The sequence below is a fragment of the Hippopotamus amphibius genome, chromosome X (genome assembly GCF_030028045.1).
Source record: "Hippopotamus amphibius kiboko isolate mHipAmp2 chromosome X, mHipAmp2.hap2, whole genome shotgun sequence".
NCBI classification, from domain to species: Eukaryota; Metazoa; Chordata; class Mammalia; order Artiodactyla; family Hippopotamidae; genus Hippopotamus; species Hippopotamus amphibius.
The window spans coordinates 93988367-94004036 of NC_080203.1; the positions used below are offsets into that span (position 1 = coordinate 93988367).

General features: G+C 53.3%; 1 protein-coding gene across 4 annotated transcripts; it reads right to left on the minus strand.

The window, feature by feature from the left end:
* Positions 1 to 2535: 2535 nt before the first annotated feature.
* Positions 2536 to 6198, minus strand: MAGIX (MAGI family member, X-linked). Of its 4 annotated transcripts, none has more exons than XM_057719404.1 (6): positions 6124 to 6172; positions 5163 to 5309; positions 4398 to 4480; positions 4085 to 4321; positions 3844 to 3976; positions 2536 to 3080 (listed from the first exon to the last, which is right to left on the minus strand). In XM_057719404.1, the coding sequence occupies exons 1-6, from the start codon at positions 6170 to 6172 to the stop codon at positions 2773 to 2775; spliced, it is 957 nt and encodes a 318-aa protein (XP_057575387.1). In that variant the 3' UTR covers positions 2536 to 2772. The 4 variants fall into 4 exon arrangements, with proteins under 4 accessions (XP_057575387.1, XP_057575386.1, XP_057575388.1 ...); XM_057719403.1 differs by having other exon boundaries at positions 3805 to 3976; XM_057719405.1 differs by lacking the exon at positions 5163 to 5309 and having other exon boundaries at positions 3805 to 3976; positions 6124 to 6198.
* Between the last annotated feature and the right edge of the window lie 9472 nt (positions 6199 to 15670).

Sequence of the window (15670 nt, forward strand, 5' to 3'; positions counted from 1 at the left end):
TTTGTAACCAAATGGTGCCCAACTTGTGGGAAAACTGTTGGTTTCCAAAGCTTTTTGGATTTCGGGCTTGTGCATAAAAGATCATGGACATGGAGTAAACCTCTTAGCAGCAATGGGAATGAGACCTCGCCAGTGCACAGGCTGAGAGAGAACAAAGGCTGTTGAACCTCAAGCTGCTCAATAAATAAAGGGTGGGTGTTATTAATAATGTCAGAGCCCAGGGTCTGTTTCTCTGTTCTGCAATTCTAGGGAGGTCTTGGCCCCAAGTGTTGGGCTTCCGCTTCTTGGTTCTAAGCAGAGGAGCTGTCAGCTCAGTCTTAGATGAAGAAGGGGGAAGGAGCACAGCTTTATTTATTGCTGTGAGCTTGGCAAGATGAGGGGAAGGCTCCTGGGTGCCAGACTGGGTGAAAGGCCGATGACATTTGAAGAGTGTGTTATCCTGAGCGAGCGATTTCTCCTGACTCAGCCTCAATTTCTGCGTCTGAGACACGCACCTGGTCACGGAATCAGGATCTCCCCCAAGATGTGCCGAGGGGCACACTCTCTCCAGGGTGGGTGTTGGTTTCATTCTCATCTCATTTGAGGTGAAGAGAGCCGTGACTGGAAGGCCAGGATGGTTCAACCCAAGGACTTACCTGCTTCCCCCTCCCCCTGAATCCCAGGTCCCACAAAACCAAGTAAGGGGCTCCCCTCTTTCAGCTCAGGTTGCTGAAAGAGGGATTGGATAGTGGAAGGCATGAAGTATACCTTTCCTAAGGTTGAGTGTTTGCTTTCCAACTCTGTGAGGCCATGCCTGAGTTTCTAGAACAGAACAAACTCTGCTCCTCAGAGTTCAAAGGGCCTTTGAACTTGCTGTCCCCACTGCTGTCAATGTCCTTCCCCCAGTTCTTCAAATATCTAGCTTCTGGTCACTCAGGTCCCAGATCAAATATTATGTCTTCAGAGTTCAGCAGCCCACCATCATTACCTCCCCCACCATAACCTTTTGCTATCTTCATAACTCAATCACTTCTCTCTGAAATTATCTTTTATTTATTCATCTTCTTGTGTCTTTTCTGACATGTCTACCTCCCTCCCCCACCACTACATCAGCCACACAGGGATAAAAATCTTTATATTTCATTCCTCCAGCATCTCACTAGTGCCTATCACAGTGCAAGGTAAACAGTTGGGGCTCAATTAATACTTGTCAAATGCAGGTGAGATTAAGAGGATGGGCTTGGGAATCAGGCAAGATTAAATCTTGCTTCAGTCCCTAACTTCTTCAAGCTATTTATACTCACTGGGCCTCATTTCTCTCCTCTGTGAAATGGACACATCTGGATTGTTGAGTCGATGTGTAACTAGATGGAAATAGATAGTGCCAGTAAAGCCGGTAGCCAGGATAAGACCAAGTAAATGGTGGCTGGGGGTACTATCGATATTATTAGTCTCCTGGGTGTGACTGTTTTTATAGGACTGGAGCTCTGGAGCCCTTTTCCGACTTCCCTAGAGCCACACCTCTATCGGGTTCTGAATTAGGGTCAGCTAGAAGCCCCCGCAACTCCCCCACAATGCCTACAGCGCTAATAATTCAAGGGCTCACTTCTTCACCTCTTTATACCCCAACTCCCAGCCTAGCTTTACAGTCCCTCTCTCCTCCCCAGAGCCACCCTGGACACACACTCGGGTCCTTTAATTTCTCTCCCCCACCTCTCCAGCCCCTCCCCATAGGGGTGAGGTTGCCCATTCCCTTCCGACCACAGCTTCTTTCGTTGGGGGGATGGTACCAAGTGTTCAGGATGTGGTGACAGCAGAGGTGACTGGACATTTCTGGCCTCGGTCAAAGCCCGCATTAGGGCTACACCAGAGTCCGGCTGGCTATATAAACCCTGGCTTAGGGGCTCTGTTCCCAGGACGGAGGAAACTCTGGCCTCTCCCAGGACCGGGAACGCCCAGCGCGTAGCGTGTGCACACAAGCCCGGCTGCAGTTCGTCACCATCTATGGAAGAGGGGGGCGCGGCCCAAGGGTTCTAACAGCCTTTATTTAGCCCAGCCCGCTGACTCACACCTTCCTGGCTCCGCCCCGAAGGGGGCTCCAGGGCCCCAGTCCGTGCCCTGAGGGTGGCAGACTACAGCCAGCCAAAGCTGGCAGCCAAAGCTGGCAGCCAAAGCTAAGAGACCGCAGGCTCTCGGCGAAGGAAGCCGGTATGGTTCTAGCCTTGCTATCCAGTTCAGCTGAGGGTCTGGTGCACTCCCGCCACAATATGCCCATCTCTGCATTCCCCACGCCACGCGCAATAAATAACTGTGAGTCCTGCACACGTCTAAAAAGTGAAATGAATAAATGCGGAGAGAAGCAGGAGATGGCGGAGAGGAAGGGAGTCGGGCGAAAGCACGCCGGCAGAAGCGAAGACCTCTCTAGAGGCATGAAAGAAAGCACAAAGTAAGCTCGTCAATGGTTGCTAGAAGAGGCCCTCCTCGAAATCAGGTCGACCCACCCCCTCCTTTACGGGTTGGACTCCGGAGCCCCACCCGGCCTAAAGCACCTGGCAAGTCAAGACTGGATCGAACCATTTTTATTACCTCCCCCGCCCGAAACAAGAAGCACAAGGCTGGCCGGTCCCGGAGGGCCGTACCACTGACGCCTCGAGGGGAGCGCGGGCTGGTCGACAGCGAACCAGGAGGGGGACAAGACCAAGGAAGCTCTCTCTCCCAGTGATGCTAGTGAGCTGCGGGCGGAGCACGCCAGATCCAGGTTGGGCAGTACCAAGTGAGCCGTCTGCTGCACGCTCAGTGCCTGCGCCTTCCGGCTGCCGTCTCCAGCGCGAGCTGCGCGGTCCCCCGGACCCCTAGGGCCCGCGAGAGCCGTTCCTCGCTCGGCACCAACCAGGGTCCAGGTGAATCCGGGGTTTGGTCGCTGGGGTCCTCCGTGCGGCGCTCAGGAGGAGAAACCGCGGGGCCGTCCGCCACCCCTTCCGGGCTAGGCTCCAGGCTGCCCCGGGTTTTGGGTGTCGTACGGGGTCGAGGGTGGTGAAGTGGGGAAGCGCTGGCGCTGCGAGACCTCGTCACTTCTGGTCCCCCAGGATCTGGGCTGCGATCTGGGGATGGCAGGACTGAGGATTAGATTGGGCGATAGGGGTAGGGAACGGAGATGGGCCCCTTGGCTGAGGGTGGCCGGCAGACTCTTAAGGCTACGGGAGACAGAGACCCCGGTATGTAGAGAAACCTCCAGTCAAGGAGTGGACACGCCCTTCAGGAACCGGGGCCACCCCCTCAAGACCCAATACCTCTTTTCCCGAGTCCCCCCCCCCTTCCTGAATCCAGAACGCTCCCCTCAGAAAACAATTCCCACAACCCCCAAAGGAAGTCAAACCCCTCTCATCTAGGATCCCAGACTCTCTCCTTGTTCATCCCACCTTCCTCAACTCCCAACTCTTTCCCCAATGGAACCCTCTTTTGGGACTGGACCCCCTACCCTCTGGGTCCCCATCCACTCCACTCTCCACTGAGACCCACTCTGCTTTCCCATCTGAGGACCATGACCCTTCCTTCTGAACACCCACTTTTACCTCAAACCCCTTCTTTTCTCTTCCCTCCCAGTACCTCAAAAGCCTCCTCTCTGAAATCCACCCTTACTCCTATTCTGGGTCCATGGTCTTCCCGCCCTCACTTTTGAAAATATCATGGCCCTCACAGACACCAAGCCCCAGTCCTCCCCATTGAGACCACCAAACCCTTCTCACCCAGGTGCCCAGCCTCTCCACTCTGCGACCCTCTTCTTCCCCTCACAGATCCCTGACTCCTCTCCTCTAGAAAACCCACCATCTTCTTTCTGGGACCCTCCCATCCCCTCAGTCTTGCCGGGGTGGGTCTCAGGAGGCCTGCTTAGCACAAGGCAGAGCCGGGGGCCGCATGCGCGAATCCGAGCCACGACCTCGGCATGGGTTAGGCCCTGAGTTGACTCTCCATTGATGTAGAGCACGAGATCGCCGGCCTGCAAGAGTGCAAGGCAAGTGATGTAGAAAGGTCAAAATGGAGAGCACAACTACAACGGGACAGGACAGGGCTGGCACCATCGAATGGAGGGTGCCTTACGGTTCACCTGTAAGCGGCCACAGCGCTGTGCCGGCCCGTCCTTCAGCAGCCCGCGCACTGCCAGCGGCGCATCCCCGCCTGCATCTCGGCCTCCACTTAATGTGAAGCCAAAGCCCGCGGAACTACGAACGAGTTCCACGTAGAACTGACCAGGGGCCTGGGGTGGCTTCGAAGTACGATGTGCCTTACCCGGGGTCACTTGGGGCGGCCCGGTACGTGTACCCGAGGTCTCTGACCGACGATGCTGGAGTAAGGACAAAAGTGTACATACATTACCAGTGCCGAGGCAGGTGGCCTCGATTAGGGGGACAAGGTGGTACCTGTAGCCGGTGTTCCACGAAAGTGGCATTAGGAAGGCGACTGTCTGTGACCTCTATATCCGCAGAATCCAACACGCTAATGGCTGGGGGATGGAAAAGGCAGTCGGAAGGGTACTATAAAGAAACTATCTAGGACCTGCCTACTGAGTTAATAGTCTAGCCTCATCTGATTTCCCTGCCTCTTAGAAGGCAGAGACAGACTTGCTCATCCACTTAACTAGGCTCCGCCAAAACAAATAACTGTCCTGATCCCGCCTTCTTAACTCATAGTCCTGGGACCAGCTATCTGAATAATCCTCCAGACCATCCTGCTAATAACACGCACATCCCGCACCTCATAGTAAACCCTTGGCCCCACCCTGCAGGGTGCTACTCCAGGATTCCGCCGAAGATTCCAGGCCCGCCCTCTAATTAGCCTATAAACTTCAACCTATTCCTGACACCCCACCCCCGTGACTAACATTCCAGGACAGGCCCCTAGCCAGAGGCCCGCCCCCAACCCTCTCCAGGCCCCGCCTCCTCAGAAATGCCCCTCGAAACCCCACTGACAAAAGTAAAGATCAAGCTCCGCACCCACAACTCACCTTGCAACGTTCACCTACTGCAATAACCCTCTCTGTGTCACGTCCTATCACCCGAGCCCCGTGCTCCCAACTCACACCCATTGGCCCCACCCAGGGGAGTAACTAACAATCTTGGGCCCGCCCCGCAGAACCCAGCTTCACTCCGACCACGCCCCCAGAGGGCCCCGCCTCCATCACGCACCCTCCTTGGGCCGCAGGCGCAATGTGGCGCCGGCCCTGCGTACCAGCGCCGCCACGTCGGCCGCAGCTCGGGCCGCCAGGGGGCGCGCGTCCAGCCGCGCCAGGAGCTGCCGGGCGCTGGAGCCCGCGGGCGGGCCAAGGCCACGGCCTGCGCGAGTGAAAAGAACAGGTCAGGGCCCGCCCTGGGTCTCAGCGACCCTCTACGGCCCCCCACGGCCGAAGACCTAGAATGCCCCTCAAGATCCCGGAGACCCGACACCACTCCCTCGATAGTTCCGAAGGTCACCGACTGTCCCTCTCATCTCCCCGGACCCCGACCATCGCGGGTGTGCGCGTGGACTCCCGCCTGCCCCCACGATCTCCCTGGACGGCTATTTAACCCCAATACTCCTGGACGCCCCTGAACACGCTGTGAATAACTCTGGAGGTCTCTCACTGCCCCCCTCTCCGCCCCGCATAACTCCAGATTCCAAACTCTTGCCCCCAATATCGAGAAGGATCCCGATTCCCCCAGATGTCCCGACAGAACACGGTCTGGCCCCTGCGGCCCAGGCACCCCCGATTCCCCTCCAGATATCCTGGGCGACCCTGCCGACCCACGTAGCCCCAGATTGCCCCTCCACATATCCCCAGAGCCCCCAGCCCAACCCCCCGCAATTCACCACAGACCCCGAGTGCCCAGGTGTCCCCAGGGACCCCGGGCACACCCCTCCGGCACACTGCCCGGAGACTCCAGAGAGCCCCCGGGTCTGGTGCGCCGCCCCGCAGCGCGGGTGCGGGTAGGGCGCCTGGAGCCCAGCCCGGGTCGCTGCGCCCCTGCCCTCCGCCCCCGCCGCCCGCCGCCGCCAGGGCGCCAGGGCTGCTTTGTTTACCACCTGTCAGAAGCAGAAGGTGAGGAGCAGACAGGCGGGGCGAGGGCTGGCGGGGACGCGCCCGCTACCCTCCCGCCCCGCGCCCGGTACCTCCTCTGCTCCCCTTAGGGTCCGTGGCGCCCCCCGCGCGCCGCTCCATGACCCGTCCTTGGCCCGGTGGACGCACGGCCGCCAGCGACGCGTTTGGAGCGCCCGGGAGCGCTCACCTGGCAGCCCGCCCGGGCCTGGACGCGGCGGAGCTCGGCCGGTCCGGAGCTCGGCGCCCCAACCAGCGCGGTGACCTACCTGGCGGCCGCCAAGGAGGCCTGGCCCTGGGAGCCAGCGCGAGCTCTTGGCCTCGCTCTGCCTCAGGCGCTGCCTCTTTCCCAGCACCGTGGAAAAGCTCTTTCCGCCCAGGGGATGTCGTTATTCCACGTGTGAGAGGGGGAAGTCGAGGCCCACAGAAGTTAAGGGCCCCGCCTGAGCTCTGACGACTAAAAACGGGGTGCAGGACCGGAACCCGAGTTTACCAGGCTATTCTGCAGCCTCCACCAGAGCTTTGCACGTCGTAGGCACTCAGTAAATTTGCAGTGATTGTTTCCCTACTGGGGAACTGGAAGAGTATGGTGGGCTGGGGAAGGGGTTGGGAGTCCTGGGAGGCTTCCCGGCCCTGAGCATGATAGGGCCGGGGGACTCAAAAAGTAGGGCAGGGCAGGTCTCCTGGAGAGTGGAGGGGCAGTAGGAGCCTGGACTTGAGGAGGCTTTGAAGGCACGTGGTGGGGGAGGGGACACTAGCCAATGAGAGGGGAGAAATGAGGCCCCTCCTAGGTTTGAAAAGGGCTGGGGCGTGTCTGGAGACAAAGCCCCCAAGGGTGGGGCACTTGGGCAGAGTGCTACTGTAGTGGAAGGAGGACTGGGGAGCGGTGAGGGAAGGCCTGTGGCCACCGCTTTGTCGAGGAAGAAACATTCAAGTTATTTGAACACAAACTTTACCAAAGAAATATACGGATGGCAAATAAGCATGTGAGCAATGCTTAATATTATTAGTCTTTTGGGTAATACAAGTTAAAATCATGATGAAATACCGCTACACACATATTAGAATGGCTGAAGTTAATTAAAAAGTTTGGGGGCTTAAATATGGCAGAAATTATTTTATATGACTCATGGACATTGGTCTTAAGAAGTTTTGCAGCATCCATTTTTACCCTCTTGTATATCAGCTATGATATAAAGTCAAATACACTATGAGAGAAAGAAGCCACATGGACAGAAGAGGCAATGGAAGAAGAGAGATTATGAACAGAGAAAGAGATGGATGGTCAACGCAAGTGCTTCTAACCACCCCAGTTGGAATCATGTGATTAGGCCCCAGCTAAGCTGCCATTGTCAAAATTACATGGAGTCAAGAGGAGCTATCACTGCTATGCCCTGCTCAAACTGTAGAATTATGACCAAATAAATAATTGTTTTAACCAAAAAAAAAAAGTCTGGGGGCTTCCCTGGTGTCGCAGTGTTTAAGTATTCGCCTGGCAATGCAGGGGACTGGGGTTCGAACCTTGGGTGGGGAAGATCCCACATGCAGAGGAGCAACTAAGCCCATGGGCCACGACTACTGAGCCTGCGCTCTAGAGCCTGGTGAGCCACGGCAACTGAGCCCACCTGCTGCAACTACTGAAGGCCGCTCACCTACAGCCCCTGCTCACCACAACTAGAGAAAGCTCCCGCAGAGCATTGAAGACCCAATGCAGACATCAATCAATCAATCAATCAATCTTAAAGAAGAAAAAAGTCTGACCATACCAACTGTTAGTGAAGATGTGGAGGAAATGGAATTCTCATATTTTTCTTTTTCTTTCTTTTTTTTTTTTGACCATGCCACAGGGTTTAATTTTTTTTTTAATCTTTTTGTCACACAGGCTTAGTTGCTCTGTGGCATGTGCGATCTTCCTGGAGCTGGGATTGAACCCGTGACCTCTGCATTGCCAGGCGGATTCTTAACCACTGCGCCACCTAGGAAAGCCCCATGCCACAGGGTTTATAGGATCTTATTTCCCCAACCAGGGATTGAACCCAAATCTCAGGCAGTGAAAGTGCGGAGTCCTGAGTACTGTACAGCCAGGAAATTCCCTCATATATTGTTGATGGAAATGTAAAATGGTATATAGCATCCTTAGAAAACAATTTGGCAATATCTTGTTTTTTTTTTGGCCACACCTGCAAGCATGTGGGATCTTAGTTCCCCAACCAGGGATCGAACCCACACCCCCAGCATTGGAAGCATGGAGTCTTAACCGCCGGACCACCAGGGAAGTCCAGCAGTATCTTTTTTTTAAAAATTTATTTTATTTATTTTATTTTTGGCTGTGTTGGCTCTTCCTTGCTGTGTGCGGGCTTTCTCTAATTGTGGTGACTGGGGGCTACTGTTTGTCATGGTGGGGGGCTTCTCATTGCGGTGGCTTCTCTTGTTTCAGAGCACGGGCTCCAGGCGTGCAGGCTTCAGCAGTTGTGGCACGTGGGCTCAGTAGTTGTGGCACATGGGCTTAGTTGCTCCGAGGCATATGGGATCCTTCCGGCCCAGGGCTCGAACCCAGGTCCCCCGCGTTGGCAGGCGGATTCTTTTTCTTTGTTTTTTTAACTTTTAATTTTTTATTTTTTACAATAAACTGCATATATTTAGAGTGTACAATTTGGTATCCCAATCTCCCAGTTCATTCCCCCCCCCAACCTTCCCCGCTTTCCCCACTTGGTGTCCATATGTTTGTTCTCTACATCTGTGTCTCTATTTCTGCCTTGCAAACTGGTTGATTTGTACCATTTTTCTATAGTCCACATATATGTGTTAATATATGATATTTGTTTTTCTCTTTCTGACTCACTTCACTCTGTATGACAGTCTCTAGGTCCATCCATGTCTCTGCAAATGTCCCAATTTCGTTCCTTTTTACAGCTGAGTAATATTCCATTGTATGTATGTACCACATCTTCTTTATCCATTCATCTGTTGATGGACATTTAGGTTGCTTCTATGTCCTGGCTATTGTAAATAGTGCTGCAATGAACATTGGAGCGCATGTGTCTTTTTGAATGATGGTGTTCTCTGGGTATATGCCATGTAGTGGGATTGCTGGGTCATATGGTAACTCTAGTTTTGCAAGGAACCTCCATTCTGTTCTCCATAGTGGCTGTACCAACTTACATTCCCCCCAGCAGTGCAAGAGGGTTCCCTTTTCTCCACACCCCCTCCAGCATTTACTGTTTGTAGATTTTCTGATGATGCCCATTCTGACTGGTGTGAGGTGATACCTCATTGTAGTTTTGATTTGCATTTCTCTAATAAGTAGTGATGTTGAGCAGCTTTTCATGTGCCTCTTGGCCATCCGTATGTGTTCTTTGGAGAAATGCCTATTTAGGTCTTCTGCCCATTTTTTGATTGGGTTGTTTGTTTTTTTGATATTGAGCTGGATGAACTGTTGATATATTTTGGAGATTAATCCTTTGTCTGTTGATTCGTTTGCAAATATTTTCTCCCATTCTGAGGGTTGTCTTTTCGTCTTGCTTATAGTTTCCTTTGCTGTGCTGAAGCTTTGAAGTTTCATTAGGTCCCACTTATTTATTTTTGTTTTTATTTCCATTATTGTAGGGGGTGGATCAGAAAAGATCTTGCTGTGATTTACGTCTAAGAGTGTTCTTCCTATGTTTTCCTCTAGGAGTTTTATAGTGTCTGGCCTTACATGTAGATCTTTAATCCATTTGGAGTTTATTTTTGTGTATGGTGTTAGGCAGTGTTCTAATTTCATTCTCCTACATGTAGCTGTCCAGTTTTCCCAGCACCACTTATTGAAGAGGCTGCCTTTTCTCCATTGTTTATCCTTGCCTCCTTTGTCATAGATTAGTTGACCGTAGTTTATCTCTGGGCTTTCTATCCTGTTCCATTGCTATATTTCTGTTTTTGCGGCAGGCGGATTCTTAACCACTGTGCCACTAGGGAAGCCTCCCAGCAGTATCTTTAAAAAGTTAAACTTACATGTATGATCCAGCCATTCCACTCCTAAGTATTTACCTAGAAGAAAAGGAAGCACATGTCTACACAAATATTTGTAAATGAATGTTCATAGCAGCTTTATTTGTTGTCTTAGTCATGTCAGGCTGCCATAACAAAATACCATGTAACTTAATAGAAATTGATTTCTCATGGTTCTGGAGGCTGCAAAGTCAAAGACCAAGGTGCTAGCCAATTTGGATCCTGGTAAGGGCTCTCTTCCCAGCCTGCAGATGGCCACCTTCACTCTGTATCGTCACATGGAAGAGAGAGAGAGAGGGAAAGAGAGAGATATCTTCCTCTTCTTATCAGGCCACATCCTATCAGATTAGGACCCCACTCTTATGAGAGCATTTTTTAAAATTTTGGCCACGCCCCATGACTTGCGGGATCTCAATTCCCCAACCAGAGATTGGACGTAGGCCATGGCAGTGAAAGTGCTATATCCCAACCACTAGACCACCAGGGAGCTCCCGTCTTATGACATCATTTTACCTTATTTTCCTCCTAAAGATTCTATCTCCAGATACAGTCACATTGGGGGTGAGGGCTTTAATATACGAATTTTGGGGAGACACAAGGTCAGTCCATAGCATGTGTTAATAGCCAAAAACTGAAAACAACCCAAATGTCCATCAACAGGTAAATGGATCAACAAACTGGAATATTCATGCAGTGGAATACTACACTGCAAAAAAAATGAATGTAAAATTCGGATGGATTTCAAAGTAATTATGTCAAGCGAAAGAAGCAAGACCCTACCCCCCACAAACAGTACATTCTGTATGATTCCATTTATACAAAAATCTAGTAAAATGCAAACTAATGTCCAGTGAAAGAAAGTAGATCGGTGGCGGGGGTGGGGAGGGGCAGCAGGCAGGAAAGAGGAATCACACAGGGGCAGGAGAAAACTTTTGGCAGTGAGGATTATGTTCCCTATCTTGATTGTAGTGATAGTCTCACAGTTGTGAACGGTTTGAAACTGTGCCCCATAGTGTTAACATTTCTGTTCTGGTGACTAACAGAAATTCTTGAGCTTGTTTTATCGAACAGCAAGTAAGGGAACAGCTTGTGAAAAACCCCTGTGCTTGTAACTTGCCTTCACTGACCAAACTCACCTTAATTATTTTTTTGACTCCATGACCCCCTATAGATAACGCGTCTGACATATGTGTTGCTATAATGACAGGACTTACCATTGTTTTCCAGGAACTTGGAGTCAGCTTTTGTCCAATTCAAGCCAGCTAAGACTGGTTGAGACCATCGACCCCAAAACTGGGCCTGCACAGGTGTTTGATGAATGACATTTTTTTTTGTAATTTATTTATTGGCTGTGTTGGGTCTTCGTTGCTGGGTGCAGGCTTTCTCTAGTTGAGGAGAGCAGGGGCTACTCTTCGTTGTGGTGTGCAGGCTTCTCATTGCAGTGGTTTCTCTTGTCACAGAGAACAGGCTCTAGGCACACAGGCTACAGTAGTTGTGGCACATGGGCTTAGTAGTTGTGGCTCATGGGCTCTAAGCACAGGATCAGTAGCTGTGGCGCACAGTCTTAGTTGCTCCACGGCATGTGGGATCTTCCCGGACCAGGGCTCGAACCCGTGTCCCCTGCATTGGCAGGCGGATTCTTAACCACTGTGCCACCAGGGAAGCCCGATGAATGACATTTTAACATCAGAGGGCCGAAAGTGCCACCCTCACATCATGCTAAGTACCTCCATTGTTGAACATGCATCCCATGAAGAAGCATGTAACTTAAATACACTTGTGAAGAACATTGATTATCTTACCTTTTCCCTGCCTCCAATCACTTTTCCCTGGGCCTAAGACCACCATGCTCCTTTATCCCATAAATATCTCAAGCTCTATGCCTTTGGGGAGGTGGCGAACAAACACTTTCTCTGCTACAGACAGTGTTGTCTTAGCGTTTGGCTTGCTGTGTGTTGAGCAAGTGAACCTGTTTGGTAACAAGTTCAAAACCTATCAAATGTTATGTCAATTAAACCTCAATCCCTTAAAAAGAAGAAATATTTGATTAAATTAATAAGAACTCGGTGGGGTTGTGAGAGGGACTGACACATCCATGAATGAGGTGATACTAAAAGGGGCAAAAGGCTTATTATCATGAATGCATGAGGCTGGGGGTGGGGAGCATTGGTTTAAACCCACAATGGAGCAGGACTAAGAGGGGGTTTGGCCTGTCCAGTCTGATCGTAATCAGTACTGATTAAAGATAAGAACTGGAGCTGCTACCACAGCTTGGCTGGGCACAATGAAAGTGGTTTGGAAGGTTTATTCCTAATCCTTTGGGAATTTTACCATGCACACCTCATTACCACTGCTTCCCAGAGGGGTACACTGAGGGCCCCGACGAAGCAGTAGCTAGGGTTCCACCTTCTGTAGCTAGAGGGTCTGCCTTTTGTCTGGACCCCGCAACCCTACCAGCTGCCTTGGTGACCTGAACATGGCTCCCTCAACCCCAATCCTTGCCCCATCCCCAGATTTGTGGCCCTGCTGGTATCAGTTCTCAGCAAACTTCCACCCAGGGTCCTGCCCCTACGATTCATTCCTTAGGCCATCCTTGGACACTCCATTCCTTTGCAAACTCCCCTAAGACTGAGCATCTCCCAGTCTCAAACAATTCCCCATCGCCAAACACTTGAGCCCCCATCCAGTTGGCAAGCTCCTTGCCCCATTTCTGAAGCATCCAGACTGCCGAATACATGGAAGCCTCCCCCCACCATCCACCATCCTGTGCTTTTGACAAGACTCCTCTGCAAGGCCCTCCCATCAAGCCATCTACAGAACCTCAAGCACCCATTCCTCAATCTTTAAGCACACCTCTACCACAACCACTGGGTCCCAAAGCCCTGAACCCCAGATTGGAAACTGCCATCTCTATCTTCAGTGCTTGAAGTCTCAATAAGAACAGGGCCAGACAGAGGGTAAGTTACTTACATCCTCTGGACCTCCATCTCCTAATTTATAAAATTGGGATAATAATTGTGCCTTGTGTTGCCTTATTTCTCATTCCACAAGCCACACGTAAGAGGTTTATACAGCATTATACAAAGATATTATCCTGGCTTCTTCGAAGAGAAGGTGGGCAGATGTAGACATATCCTGCTGGAGACCCCTGGGAGCTCACACATCAGCAGGACTCCCAGGGATGGCCAAGAGGGACAGAGCAGATCCCAGTTCAGGCAGGCAGATGCCCAGAGAGGCCAGTGATCCCAGCGACCAGCACTGCCCTGCAGGATTGGGGAGGTCCCTGTGGGAGGGAAAGGGGTCTGGGCCCTGGAGGAGAGAATGGCAAGACTTCCCAGTGGAGGAGAGGACATGGATGCCTAGGGCTCAGCCTTGGTTTTTCTCCTCAACCCAGTTCTCTTGGGAAAACTCAGGAAAAGAAAGCAGCCTGGACTTATTCCCACAGACAGAAGCACTTTGGTTTACAATTCTGCAGGGACAATCATCCATCATCTGCATATGAACATATGTTCTTTCTTTTCAGAAATGGAAGAATGGAGGGATGGAGCCTTTGAATTGGGCCTTGATAACATGCAGTCACCTTCCAGGTGGACAAAAGGCTGGGAAAGGCCTCCTAGAAAGAGGAACAGCATAAGCAAAAGCAGGAATGTGGGAATAACAGTGGGCATATTTAGGGAGCTGGAAAAGCTCCATTCGGGCACAAGAATAGGGCAGAGCAGTGAATGAGGTCCAGTGTGTCCCCTCTTAGACAAGGTTAGGTCAGAGATGGGAGAGACATGGGATTGCAGGAGGAATGAAAGCAGGGACCATTCAGCCCTTTCAATTACAAAAGCAGGACACTGAAAGGTAGATGAGAGAGGTTGCACAGCCTGCCAGAATGGATATCAGGGCAAAGTGTGCTCACAGCCCATAATGAGTGTCCAGGGTAAGCTGCCTGAGAACCCCACTGTTGCCGGCTGACTGCAGGGCCTAGGGCCCCTCCCACCCTAAGATTCTTCCTCCGCAAAGCGGTGGCCACAGGCCTTCCCTCACCGCTCCCCAGTCCTCCTTCCACTACAGTAGCACTCTGCCCAAGTGCCCCACCCTTGGGGGCTTTGTCTCCAGACACGCCCCAGCCCTTTTCAAACCTAGGAGGGGCCTCATTTCTCCCCTCTCATTGGCTAGTGTCCCCTCCCCCACCACGTGCCTACAAAGCCTCCTCAAGTCCAGGCTCCTACTGCCCCTCCACTCTCCAGGAGACCTGCCCTGCCCTACTTTTTGAGTCCCCCGGCCCTATCATGCTCAGGGCCGGGAAGCCTCCCAGGACTCCCAACCCCTTCCCCAGCCCACCATACTCTTCCAGTTCCCCAGTAGGGAAACAATCACTGCAAATTTACTGAGTGCCTACGACGTGCAAAGCTCTGGTGGAGGCTGCAGAATAGCCTGGTAAACTCGGGTTCCGGTCCTGCACCCCGTTTTTAGTCGTCAGAGCTCAGGCGGGGCCCTTAACTTCTGTGGGCCTCGACTTCCCCCTCTCACACGTGGAATAACGACATCCCCTGGGCGGAAAGAGCTTTTCCACGGTGCTGGGAAAGAGGCAGCGCCTGAGGCAGAGCGAGGCCAAGAGCTCGCGCTGGCTCCCAGGGCCAGGCCTCCTTGGCGGCCGCCAGGTAGGTCACCGCGCTGGTTGGGGCGCCGAGCTCCGGACCGGCCGAGCTCCGCCGCGTCCAGGCCCGGGCGGGCTGCCAGGTGAGCGCTCCCGGGCGCTCCAAACGCGTCGCTGGCGGCCGTGCGTCCACCGGGCCAAGGACGGGTCATGGAGCGGCGCGCGGGGGGCGCCACGGACCCTAAGGGGAGCAGAGGAGGTACCGGGCGCGGGGCGGGAGGGTAGCGGGCGCGTCCCCGCCAGCCCTCGCCCCGCCTGTCTGCTCCTCACCTTCTGCTTCTGACAGGTGGTAAACAAAGCAGCCCTGGCGCCCTGGCGGCGGCGGGCGGCGGGGGCGGAGGGCAGGGGCGCAGCGACCCGGGCTGGGCTCCAGGCGCCCTACCCGCACCCGCGCTGCGGGGCGGCGCACCAGACCCGGGGGCTCTCTGGAGTCTCCGGGCAGTGTGCCGGAGGGGTGTGCCCGGGGTCCCTGGGGACACCTGGGCACTCGGGGTCTGTGGTGAATTGCGGGGGGTTGGGCTGGGGGCTCTGGGGATATGTGGAGGGGCAATCTGGGGCTACGTGGGTCGGCAGGGTCGCCCAGGATATCTGGAGGGGAATCGGGGGTGCCTGGGCCGCAGGGGCCAGACCGTGTTCTGTCGGGACATCTGGGGGAATCGGGATCCTTCTCGATATTGGGGGCAAGAGTTTGGAATCTGGAGTTATGCGGGGCGGAGAGGGGGGCAGTGAGAGACCTCCAGAGTTATTCACAGCGTGTTCAGGGGCGTCCAGGAGTATTGGGGTTAAATAGCCGTCCAGGGAGATCGTGGGGGCAGGCGGGAGTCCACGCGCACACCCGCGATGGTCGGGGTCCGGGGAGATGAGAGGGACAGTCGGTGACCTTCGGAACTATCGAGGGAGTGGTGTCGGGTCTCCGGGATCTTGAGGGGCATTCTAGGTCTTCGGCCGTGGGGGGCCGTAGAGGGTCGCTGAGACCCAGGGCGGGCCCT